General features: G+C 39.4%; 1 protein-coding gene and 1 long non-coding RNA gene across 4 annotated transcripts; one reads left to right on the top strand and one right to left on the bottom strand.

Annotated features, from left to right (window-relative positions):
• Window positions 1-3,300: 3,300 nt before the first annotated feature.
• Window positions 3,301-10,419, bottom strand: LOC149705381 (uncharacterized). 2 transcript variants are annotated; one of them, XM_089865536.1, is made up of 14 exons: window positions 10,266-10,419; window positions 9,954-10,122; window positions 6,034-6,140; window positions 5,762-5,970; window positions 5,578-5,688; window positions 5,426-5,510; window positions 5,289-5,356; window positions 5,164-5,223; window positions 4,968-5,098; window positions 4,769-4,898; window positions 4,571-4,687; window positions 4,357-4,491; window positions 4,087-4,276; window positions 3,301-4,016 (listed from the first exon to the last, which is right to left on the bottom strand). In XM_089865536.1, exons 4-14 carry the CDS (start codon window positions 5,831-5,833, stop codon window positions 3,799-3,801), a joined length of 1,317 nt encoding a protein of 438 aa, XP_089721662.1. In that variant the 5' UTR covers window positions 5,834-5,970; window positions 6,034-6,140; window positions 9,954-10,122; window positions 10,266-10,419; the 3' UTR covers window positions 3,301-3,798. The 2 variants fall into 2 exon arrangements, with proteins under 2 accessions (XP_089721662.1, XP_089721661.1); XM_089865535.1 differs by lacking the exons at window positions 9,954-10,122; window positions 10,266-10,419 and adding an exon at window positions 7,980-8,192.
• On the top strand, window positions 8,319-9,841 carry LOC149705382 (uncharacterized). 2 transcript variants are annotated; one of them, XR_016381576.1, is made up of 2 exons: window positions 8,319-9,235; window positions 9,513-9,841. It is a non-coding gene; the product is annotated as an uncharacterized LOC149705382 (long non-coding RNA). The 2 variants fall into 2 exon arrangements; XR_016381577.1 differs by having other exon boundaries at window positions 9,314-9,841.
• Window positions 10,420-12,459: the final 2,040 nt, after the last annotated feature.

Here is a 12,459-nt window from a genome sequence, read left to right as displayed (position 1 = left end):
CAGGTCTAGGGCTAGGGAATAGCAGATGGAATATTTGGCTGGCCACCGGTCTTTTGACCGGACACTGTCGGCTAAATAGACACCTCCATCTGATGGGCCTTGCTGACGACCCTCTCTGCCGGTCGTGTCGGGAGAAGGAAGAAACTCCTTCTCACATACTGTGCGAGTGCGATTACTTCGCCTCACTCAGATTAGAACACTTCGATTTACATACTGTGGAGCCCTCGCGGGTCTCTTGCATAACGGTGGAACGAATTCTACGCTACACCGCGGCCACAGGTCTCTTCAAGGCCTGAATATGAGGGTGCACAATATGCCTCTGGCATCGGTGCAAGGACGTGAGCCCCCCTCTCACCCAATAATAATAATTCAATACTTTGGTTGTCTTTATTACTTGAAATATTTGTTAAATCAGTTCGTTTCGTTAACCACTCAAGAACAGATTTTGTTCTTTGACATTTTGGACAATGTTATTGGTTAAATTATGTCGGCTACTAATTTTTAATGGTGGCAAAGGGTTGATCTCTGGGTTGACCGTTGACGTACAAAAGGTAATTTTTAAGTTGACGACACGGTCACGTGAACAACCGGAACTAGTTTCTCCAAATTCAGAGCCGGTCCCTATTTACAAAGTTTCTGCTCCTCTTGGTATATTCTCTTTGCTCAAATTGAGAGAAGTATCAAAATTGGACGATTTTTGCCATAGAACATTTGTGAATAGCCCCTAGTGAGATTTTGAGAAAAGCAAGTAAAATCTACTCTATCCGCATTGTGGATCGGGCCTATTTAGGAAAGGGGGTTTTCATTGTCTTGGCAGTGGGGGTCTATTATAGGCCTAACTCTCTCGAGAGTGACAAAAATATTTTTCACCCGGGGCCTAGCACTTGTCGAGAGGGGTGGAAACTTATGCCTTTTTTTGTTTTTGAGCGACGGGGATCACCTAATCACAGCTGAATAATATCAAAAGCGGATTATGCTTCACACATAAAGTACGTAAGTCCCACTTTTCCATAGCTTTGACCATGGATTTCATGATATTCCCGAAGTAAAAACTAAGCAGACGAACAAAAAAGCTTTTAACCAATCATGAGCCCCTAACCATAGATAACCTCTTTAATGCCAGACCAATCGGCGACGGCTATTACTATTTTCTTGCATGGGACCTCGACTCGACCTCGCCGTCGACATAATCGGGAGGCCCGGAAGGCGAATTTGCGGTACCGTTCCGTAGTCGTTATAAAATATACAACGTTTTAAAGCTCAAGTTTCGAAATGTTTTGAGACCTTTACTTAGTCTTCAACTAAATATGATAAAATTTTCTTTAAATTTCAACAGAAAAATATCTCTGCGAATAAAATTAGACACGAAAACTACACTAAGCCTTGGCTAGATATCAGCGGCTGAGGCCCAGCGGCGCATCTCGAGCTGCCGGCGGCCGGGCTTGCCGTAACGGCGAGAACAGAAAAATACCTCGTTAAAAAACAGATGCACGGCGTCTTAAATAGGCCAAGCAAAAGCTACCTAGATTGATAGGATCTTTGTTCCTTACTCCCAAATAATCTTTGGTATTGTGAACAGTTTTATTTAAAGAATATTTTAGACACCCTACTCAATATTTATACTAGTTCCCCAATTTCAACAGAAAAATAGCTCTGCGAATAATAATAGACTCTAAAAATGCACTAGGCCTTGTCTAGGTAACAGCGGTATACCGATTTCCGAGCCGCCGGCGGCTGAGCTCGCCGTAACCGCGAGAACAGAAAACATTCCTCGTAAAAACAGATGCACGGCGTCTTAAATAGTCCAAGCAAAAGCTACCCAGATTGATAACATTTTAACGCCTTACTCCCAAATAATCTTTGGTATTGTGAACAGTTTTATTTAAAGAATATTTTAGACACCCTACTCAGTCTTTATAGTAGTTCTCAAATTTAGGTACGTGGTAAATCGGTTCTTTAGGCGGAAGGATCGGATGGATCCGAAGGAGCCGCGTTACTGAACTATTTCCCTCCGCGTAAGGGGAGGTTCTTTCCTAGGAGCTTAGAGAATATCGTGTAGCTCCCCAAGGCACATGTTACGTACTTCATGTGTAAAGCCTAATCGGCTTCTGATAATATAATATTTTATAATCTATTTATTTTTACTGGTATTATTAACATTTATATTATTTATACTTATTTTTTTGGCCTAAATTCTGAGGGGGCTCAGCCCCCCAGGTTCAAAAATCGAGGGGGCTTGAGCCCACCCTGCCCCCGGCTTCCGACGCCCCTGACAATAGCCGAGTCAAAATGTTCAATAATTTTTTTTTTTTCGATACCTCGCACAACAGCTGTCTCGTTTTCTCGCTTTCCCGCCCAATAAGTAGTGGTAGCTACCGCCCTCTTACCGCTAAATTGATAAACTTACTAATGGCGCGAAATTTGAGTCTTTTTTAGGTCAATGATGTATTTTAAAGTTAATATTATCCGAACGTAGATTTCATACACCACTTTTACTTTTTATTTTTTAGTAAAATAGCTTAAAAAGGATTCTAATTAACCTTGAAACATTTGCAATTTTTACTTGGTTTTTTCCAACTCTATTTAAAAAATCGAATTCCGAATCGAAACCACAGATATTAATATCAATTTTATAGTGAAAAACGTGTTCTATCTAACGATTAAAGGTTTGTTATCGTGGGATTATTTTAACTCTTGCTAAAGCTTATATCTACAAATAGAGCCCTTTTAAAAGGAATTTAAGCCGTCCAAAAATTAGCTACACAATTTTAAAGAAAAAATAGAATCGTTCACATTTACCAGTACCAACCCTAGTTTAATAAATATTATTCTGTAATTTAATTAAGATAAAGTTCTGTAGGTTAAGTTTAAAATGAACCTAATGAGTAAGTTACTGTAGTTTATTACTAGACTGATTTTATTCATAATAGGAATGCTATTTTATAAACAATGAAAAAAAACCCCGAAATTCTAAATTAGCTGGGGTCATCTTATAATGTATTAAGTAATACTAATTCTTGTCACTAGAAGGCGGTAAAAAGTAATATGACTGGGTCATCTTGTTCTTTTTTGCACCTGGGAACTTCTTTTATTCTTGTAGGGCTGCGCGAATAGTACTTTTTAAGGTATTCGTCGAATACCAAATAGCAGTGTTTTTGGGAGCCATCTCTCGGCTCGGAATAGGAAAATGACCAAATAATTTGACCAAATAGTGTGAAGTTCAAAAATTCGACCAAATTTAAATTTCTATAAAACTATTCTACCAAATTTCAAATTTATAAATAATGGGACACGGAAAGGTACTATTGAACAGCTGAAAACGTATTTTTGAACGAATCAAAGGTTTTATTTTAATCAAAATTAGGTTAGTTGTCAATATATCCCTACTCTCTTTGCAAGGGTATTTTTAATAGGTATACTGTGACATATTGTTATGAAGTTCCATATAGTTAGCTTCGCAGCGAGAAGTTGATAATAACCATTACCCCTTAAAACGTTTAATGAACTTCTAAAGACTGAGTGGCTGATTTCAGCTATAGCCTCCTAGATCACGCGACTCGGTGAACGCGGGTAATACTTAACAGTAGCCACGTCAGAATTTTAAGGCTGTGTCTGCTGAGTCGCGTCATCTATGAGGCCACGGTCCAGCGGACACTATCACAGCGCCCATAGAGATAGGAGCATAACATTTATGTTCCTATCTCAAAGGCAGCGCCCTCAAATTCACAAAATCAACAGAAAAATTCAAAATCTATTTGCGAATACCAAATAATTTGGTCAATAGACTGTTAAAAACATTCATTTTCTCGTGGTTTTATCCGCTATAGAATAGTCGGTTTTTCGAAGCTCATTATTTGGTATTCTAGAATTTTGAAAATCATTATTCGATTCGTCGGTGCGAATAGTAAACGTCAATTTTGACCAAATTATTTGGTCCGACCAAATAGTAACGAATAGTCTGCACGGCCCTAGCGTCGAGACGTTGGTCAAGTCGGCATTCGATTGGTTAAACGCGTCTATACCAATTAAAAGAAACGCCGGTAATTAAGAGAGACGCGATTTTAAAGAGCGTCTTTGGTTACAGACCGATTATTTGGTCAATGATGGACGAGGTCCTCCTTAAGGGAGGCGAGGCCCCCGCCTGCAAATTCAACTGAGAATGGGAATTTAATCTGTTGGACAAGTTGAAATTGGCGCTGACGACGCTAGGGGCGGCGCACCCCCCAAATCCTTCGATATGACCGCCCCACGTCTCCCTCCTTTGTTTTCTCATAATCTGGACAAAAGGTCACTCACTCACTCTCGATCCAGATATTATTCAAACACGTCATCATCAATTAAGGGTATTAGACGTACCATTCTGGGTGTCAAACTGGAGACCAAAACGTTGGCATTCAAATTCTTGGCCAATTGTTCCAGTTCTTGGATCCTTTTGTCCTTTCGTTCCAGCTCCTTTTCCACTTCTTCTTTGGCGCGATCGCTCTTTAAACACTGACCGGTCAAGAGAACGACAAAAGTTATCAGCAAAAAAAGAAAGAGTCGGACGTTGCGTGGTCAGTCTGACACGCACCTTCAGTTCTTTCTCCAGTTCTTGGATCTTTCGTTTGTGACTTCGGAGTCGGGCTTGGTCACTCATCACTTCGTTCACCTTAGGTTTATTGCAAATGTCCTTGGCTCTTCGAGCGAACTAAACACCAAATGAAATGAAATGACCCACCCAACACGAAGTTATTTTTAATTAAACGGGGGCGCTGAAGGGACAACTGACCATGAGTGTCGATAATGTCTGGTCGACGGAGGTTGGGGTGGCGTTACAAATAATGGCCGTTCTGGCGTTCCCCCCCAAGGAATTCTGGAGAATTCGCGTCAACTTTGAGTTGCGATAAAAAGCCCTTTTCCTAATGAATAAATACGGATTAAGTATTAACTAATTCATTAATACTTAACGAGTAGTTATAGTTAGTGACCCTTCGCTTAATGTTTTGATGACCGTTCCCAGACTAAAGAGAGACTTATTGATTTGGACGCTTTCTTGGAAGGTGTGACCCGTCGTCCCCATTTGACCCGCTCTCTCCGATCCCGCCAAATCAACAAAATTCTACAAGAATGATTAATTAGAGTGCGATTCATTTTTAAGACGCGAAACGACGGTTTCGCTCTTACAAGATGAGAGACTTGGACGGCGCCCTCGTTACCCGAATCGCAAAGTTTGCTCTCTATTATCTGTCAACCAAAAATGACGTCTAATCAATTTAACCGACATTAAGGCGCTAAAGTATTTAAAGTACCATTCTGAAAATGGCGTGAGATCTGGAACTGTAGCGGTTCATACAAGTTTCCCCAACTTGACGTTTCTCTAAAATTCATTTAAAACTAATTTAATCTATTTCAACTCCAGACTTAAGTCGACTTAAGACGCGCGTACCCTGTCCTTGACGTAAAAGCTCCAAGACATCGTCGGGAGTCGAAACCACCTCTTCTTTCAGCCCATCAACATAAACCTCCCCAGTCTAAGTGCGAAACGAAATGAATTTTAATTATTCCCGAGTTTAATCCGAAATTTTTTTAATGACTGACGCTGGTTTCTTGGATTTTCAAAGTCGTCGGGGAATTGGCCAACAAATCGGAGATGACTTCGTTGTATATCTCCATGTAGGAAACCCTCAACAAGTACTCGCGTTCGGGAACCTGACGACGATCAATGGACATTAAACAAATGCTCGAGCGACGATGGTTAATGGAATATTCAAATGTTATTTACAGTTTCGATTAAACTGAAAATGTCGTTGATGGCTTGCAAGATGACGCCCGGCTCGATTCCGTCGCCGCTCATGGTGAACGTTTTCCCGGACGAGGTTTGTCCGTAGGCGAAAATGGTTCCATGAATTCCGTTAAAGACAGAGTTGACGACGTCTTTGCACAACTCGATATAAACGTCCAAATTGCTTTCCACGTAGGAGAAGACGCGATCTGACAGAGTTTTATCGTCAAAAACGAGTTCCTCCCTCGCCTACCATCCAAGGGAGAACTTACCAAAAACATGCTCCGTCCCGGGAATAAGGCAATCGTTGGAATCAATTCGATAAATCTCGTTTGGCGGATTTACTTTCCAATGAACGGAAACGTTGCTGTTTTTCTCCCTAGGAAACTTTAATAGTTAAAGGGGGGCTCCATGATCTAACTAGGTCGGACTGTTAGGAGTTGACGCTTAAAACACTAATGGCTGAAAGCGCGACTCTCATTTGGTTAGAAAGAAACTAAAATAACAATATAGGGAGCTTTCAGTTGGAGTAGGAGCCGAGTCTCGTGACATAATTTACGCTGCCATATTGGTGGGTTTAAAGCAAGAACGAAGCTGAGACTACCCAATATGGCTACCAAAACAGCGGTAAGACTTGGGAGGGTCGGGTCGGGTCGGGTCGGGTTAGGTTATATTTTTAAATATTTTATGGTATTTGGTGGCTAGGAAGAAGGAACTAGTTGGGTTTTTATGGTCATGAAAATATCGATCAAAATAGTTTCCGTGACTAAAATTTAATTATCTTATAATTAACATCCAAGAAATTATATTTATTGGAAAAACTGTATTTTGAATGTGCGAGCTAAAGTAATATTTTTCCGTAAAAACGTACCCAATTTAGTAACATTTTGAAAAGGGGGGGAATTTATTCAGTTGATAAAACTTAACAATAACTAGGGATGTGCGAGTGCTCGAAAAGGTTCGAGTACTCGATCGAGCTTCGAGCCGAGTACTCGGCTCGAAGCTCGATAAGCGATTTTTGAAAAGTTCGATAAGTTTTCGAGCCTTGGCCCAAAGCTCGATTAAAGCTCGATAGCCAAAATTGAGTTCCCAACCATCTCTCAAAAACCCTGGATGCGCGAAATCCTACTTTTTCGATCTGCGCAGGGGTTTAAGTAAGCTTAATTCTTATTGGCTCTTGAAATAGTGTGACACAGAAGCAGTTCTAAGAAGACTTTTGATTGGCTCTTTAGTTTGATATGTAGCATGCATGAAAGCACGTGAAATTATTTCAATAGGCGATTTGCCATTCGGTGGTAGAAAGTCCTTTGTTTTGGTGAAGCTTCAGGGATAATGGGAAGTTTGGTCGGTTTGTAGAATTTATTTTAAATTAGAATTAAAAGTTAGTAAAACAGAATTCTAAACTAGTATAAAACAGAATTCTAAACTAGTATAAAACAGAATTCAAAACTAGTATAAACAGAATTCAAAACTAGTATAAACAGAATTCAAAACTAGTATAAACAGAATTCAAAACTAGTATAAACAGAATTCAAAACTAGTATAAAACAATTTAAAACTCACTAAAAAGTTAAAGATACCAGATAATCAGAGACTAACAAACATTAAAGCTTCTGATATGGAAGCCAGCGAAGAAGATAGTCGGGATATTAGCATAGATGATAGTCAAGATGTTAGCCTAGATAGTCAAGACGATCCAACTTTCGAAAATAGTCAAGAACTAATTCAAAATAGTGATCAAGACAATGAAGACCAAATTTTGAATCAAGCGGCCCCGTAAAAGCAAAATATGGGATTATTTCGACTGTGTGAAAGATGGGTTTGCAAAGCTCGATGAGGCTCGAGAGCTCGATAAGAAAATCAAAGCTCGGCTCGAAACTGAAAATTCAGGGCTCGCACACCCCTAACAATAACCAAAACAGGTGCGCATTTAGCCGCACGTCATAAAACCTTTTTGAATTTAGCGCGCGTTGTATTGAACACGAAGAACACTAACGCCATCTATGCCTATAAAAAGGCGTTCTAAACGGCGGTGTACACAAATCACTAGTTCACTTTACCTTTGACTTTACAATATCAACTCCATGCAAATTATACAAATAAATAAAATGTACCCTAACCCCCCCCCCTCACCATTGAACTAAGTTAACACAACAGTTGCCGGATTAAAATTAAAATTAGGCCCGATAAATAGACGTAATATCGTGCTAATTATTACCTTTCAATAAGAGGCCTGACTCTAACGGCAACTTTTATTTTATCTGATGCTGCTTGATCCGTGGACATTTTTGCGGCCGCCAAGATTGACCGCGCTAAACTCAATAATAATCTCAATTAAATATCAAAAAATCCGGACTAATTCCTTAGCGCGAATGCGACGCGAAACGAAATGAGAAGCCAAATATCGGCAGCGCGGGCAGATGTGATTCAAACGTTCTGCTATAACTGATCAAAAAATGTCAGCCAATGAGAGAGAGCCTCAGCCCGCCTGCCGATTTCTATTGGCTTCTTTCCGCAATCTGCCACCATGGAGCAATATTTACGCCGTGGAAAACGGCGTGGCACAAGCCCTAGCGGATGACAGTGCGTCGAGTGGAGAGCAGGCTGGGAAATAAGCATAATTTTTAAACTAGTCCTTGGGACCAGTGACCCCCTAGTTTCCGAAATAATAAACTGGTCTCCAGACTGGTCCCCACCCTTGTTCTCCTATAGATTTGCAATTAATAAACTAGTCATTGGGACCAGTGACCCTCACGTTTTGAATAAAAAAAGTGGTCCAAGCTATTAATAAACTGGTTTTTGACCTGTAAACCTGTCTTATTTCCTAGCCTGGGTCACTGGAGAGAGGAGATATTCCAAGAGGCACTGCCAACAGGGATAAGGGAGTCAGATGGATTGGAAATGATGATGGGCGACCTGCGGCACCATATCTCTCCCAGTGTACCTCGCGCACGCCCCTACCTTTCCGTAGGCGATTGCTAAGTGCTGCCGCGTAGCGCCATTTTATTTGAATGAGAACTAGCTTCTATTTTTGAGATAGAGGGAGCGTCCTTTACAATTTCGTCCGGCACGACCCTACCTAACCGCTGGGGATGATGGGAGGACTATGGTGCCGTAGGTGGGGGTACAAAGGCAACGCTTAAGGTATGGGGGTTTCCACTCCATTACTCTCTCCTTCAAGCTGCCAAAGGCTGGCTGTTCTTTAGGCGGTGGGAAATTGACAGTTTGAACATTGGCAACACTGCAATGGGTTGAATATAAAAGCGCCCTAACCGTTTATGATTCAGATCATTCAGTTTAGTTCTCGCGTTAACTTGCGAAATTTACCATAAAAATAGTTTTGCCGAATATTTAACTATTAAAGTTAATTTTAATTATGGCTTCATCAAAGCGAAGATCTATTTTGGGTGCCTTGCATGAATTTAATAGCCAGGAGAAGGACGACTGCAACAATCCTGTCTTTGTAGTAGAAAAGTAAGTGAGCCCCTGTTGTTTTTGTTATTATCAGCCGAATAAAATACCCCCTTCATTAAAAATTACCAAATTTGATAGATTTAAATCCAAAATATTGCTGCCTTTTCCAAATTATTGCTTGTTTATTGCCACCTGTTATACAATATTGCTATTTTAGTTTCTTTCTACAACCCTCGTTTTAGCCAGTAGCGTAAATCGTACTTATTTATCCTACCAAGTATTTCGCTTTCAATAAATTATTGTTGCTAAGCCTTGGCCATGTTTTCGTTTAAGCAAGCCGGGACAACTCGGGACGAGCTAAAATAAGTTTCTAATGCTATTCCTATGGAAAATGGTTTCGAAACTGGATTCTACCTTTAATTAGGAGTCGTTTTCAAAATGTTTCCGATTTTTATCAACTCTGGGGATTTTATAAGGCGTGAATCATATTTTGGGCTTCATTTTGAACCTAATTTAAAAATTTTATATCCATTGTTTCACTCCCAATAATTTTCTAAACTTGAACTTCAATTTGAAGGCAAGTAATTATGAAGCCTGGCTTCATTTCCCGCGAAATTTGAATTTGTAAATATTGCAATGTCAAAACTCAATAAATTTGAAAAATAATTTTTTTGCCGTTTTATTTTATCACAAAAAGTCATCTTATGTGTAATTTAATAATATACATACTCCAGCTGTGGCTTGTCAATAAGTAAGGGATATTATAAAAAGAGCTTACCTTTTGTTTGTGTTTCTGTACCACTTGTTCAAGCTGATCCGGTAGTTGGCGTTTCTGTTGATTAATTTTAATCAACTTTCCGCATTGTTCTTCTAAAGCGTTTATTTTTTGCAAAGCTGGGCCAGGTAGGCCTTGCTTCCACTCTGAGGCAGACCAATCCATCTTAAGCCTATTTTAAAAATTAATTGGTGATTGGTATAATTAAAACATTAAATCTTAATTAAAACTCATTACAAACGCGGTTGGTCAAACAGTACTTCAAATAGTGGTTAAAATTTAGGTCTAATTATAACATTAAGTAAATATATTTACCTCTGAGCAACAAAACTTAAACTATTTTAAGTAGTTATCATAAATCTCAACGCTTTAATGATTAACTAATCAATTTAATCGCGATTAACCGTTCAGAACCTTGTCAGGGAATGATTTCATCCAGCGCGCAACGACAGTATGACACAAAGAGCCTGTTTGAATTTTGAAGTTTAAAAAACAAAGATCACGTGGGTTTGAACTAGCCAATAAGAGCTCACTTAAGGAAAAAAACATTTAGAGACAGGCTTGGAAATAAGCTTTATTTCTGAACTAGTCCTCCGGACCAGTGACCCCTGATGTCTTAAATATGAAACTGGTCCCGGGACCAGTGACCCTTCCCCTATTTAATTTTCTACTGGTCTCAGGACTTGTGGTCGTTCTCTCTTCTAAAAAATCTCTCTCGGCTTAGGGTTGTATACACGACTGCACTCCTGGAGTCGAAATTTATGTTAAAATGAAAATAATTAAAGAGGTCCCCATATCAATTTTTAATAAGAGTAGGAATTAATAAACTAGTCACTGGGACCAGTGACCCTCACGTTTTGAATAAAAAAAGTGGTCCAAGCTATTAATGAACTGGTTTTTTGACCTGTAAACCTGTCTTATTTCCTAGCCTGTTTAGAGAGCTGGAAACCATCAGAAACCGACATTAGCCGTTTTCTTTTTTTATTCAAAATTAAGACCCTCATGCTATTATTATCCCCGATGTAATTAAATTATAAATATTTAAATATATATATATAAATCAATTGATAAATGTGACATTTTGACAGAACAGATGCTTTTAATATTGTATAAAATGAGGACACATGTTGTTAGGTTTAATATTCTCTTGATCGAAATTGTGATATAAAAGGGTTGTGTTCTCTGGGTTTTATATCACAACTGACAACAGAATCGTCCATTTCATACGAAAATAACTCTAAAAATGTTTCGTTTCGTCGTTATTAGCTTAATTTACGCCAGTGTGGGAAATAAGGCACTTTCACAGGCCAATGGCCAGTTTAAAAATTACCTGGGCCAGTTTAAAAATTAAACGCTTTGGGGTCTACTGGCCCTGGTGGCCACTTAATTAATTCAAAGTTTTCCCCCTCAAGATTTTGGATCATTAAATAAATACTATGTTAATCCCTAAGATTGTCTCGTCTTTGCTTCTATGCTGTTTGCTTGCTTGGCCTGAATTGTGTATGTGGGAGTGGGATTATGGGTGGGTTTCGTATGTCTGTCTACGCTCTACACAGTGTAGAATCTGTAGATGAAGTGATTTTTGCAGTTAGCTTAAGCATGGCTAAAGGGAAGATAATCTCTCGGTAGTCTTGTTTGGGTCTGGTCTCTAGGGAAAGGCAGCCTGCTGCCTTTGATTGTATTAGAGTCTATGGGAAGATAGCAATGGAGTGTCAACTCCCTCCCTACGGGCCGAATTTTTTAATTTAGCATTACTCAATAAAGACTTATAGTTCTTAATTTAAGACTCCAATATTTTTAAATACCCATAACTATAAAAACTAACCTACTAAGCCTACGCCCAAGCAAATATTGTCCAGAATAGATAATTTGGCCCTAAATTTCGAAAGCCTGATTTTTGAGGCTAAAAGTGGTAGGTGGCACCGTGGCCGGTTTTTTAATTAACATACCTAGAATCTACTGGCCACAGGTCCAGTTTTAAAAAAAATCCTTATTTCCCACACTGTCAATGATGATGGCTGACTTGGAATCAGGCTAGGAAATAAGACAGGTTTACAGGTCAAAAACCAGTTTATTAATAGCTTGGACCACTTTTTTATTCAAAACGCGAGGGTCACTGGTCCCAATGACCAGTTTATTAATTCCTACTTTTATTAAAAATTGATATGTGGACCTCTTTAATTATTTTCATTTTAACATAAATTTCGACTCCAGGAGTCCAGTTGTGTATACAACCCTAAGCCGAGAGAGATTTTTTTAGAAGAGAGAACAACCACAAGTCCTGGGACCAGTAGAAAAATAAATTGGGGAAGGGTCACTGGTCCCGGGACCAGTTTCACATTTAAGACATCAGGGGTCACTGGTCCGAAGGACTAGTTCAGAAATAAACCTTATTTCCAAGCCTGTGATGGACGGCTGACTTGGAATCAGGAATCCAGGATAAGGATTTTTTAAAACTGGACGTCGGGCCAGCAACCCCCCCCCCCATGGTCTGGAATAAATAAACTGG

Source organism: Phalangium opilio, unplaced genomic scaffold (genome assembly GCF_054372755.1).
Source record: "Phalangium opilio isolate 3A_F unplaced genomic scaffold, DU_Popi_V2 ptg000014l_1, whole genome shotgun sequence".
Classification (NCBI taxonomy): Eukaryota; Metazoa; Arthropoda; class Arachnida; order Opiliones; family Phalangiidae; genus Phalangium; species Phalangium opilio.
Note: the sequence above shows the minus strand (reverse complement) of the source record. Positions and strands in the feature narration are given on the sequence as shown.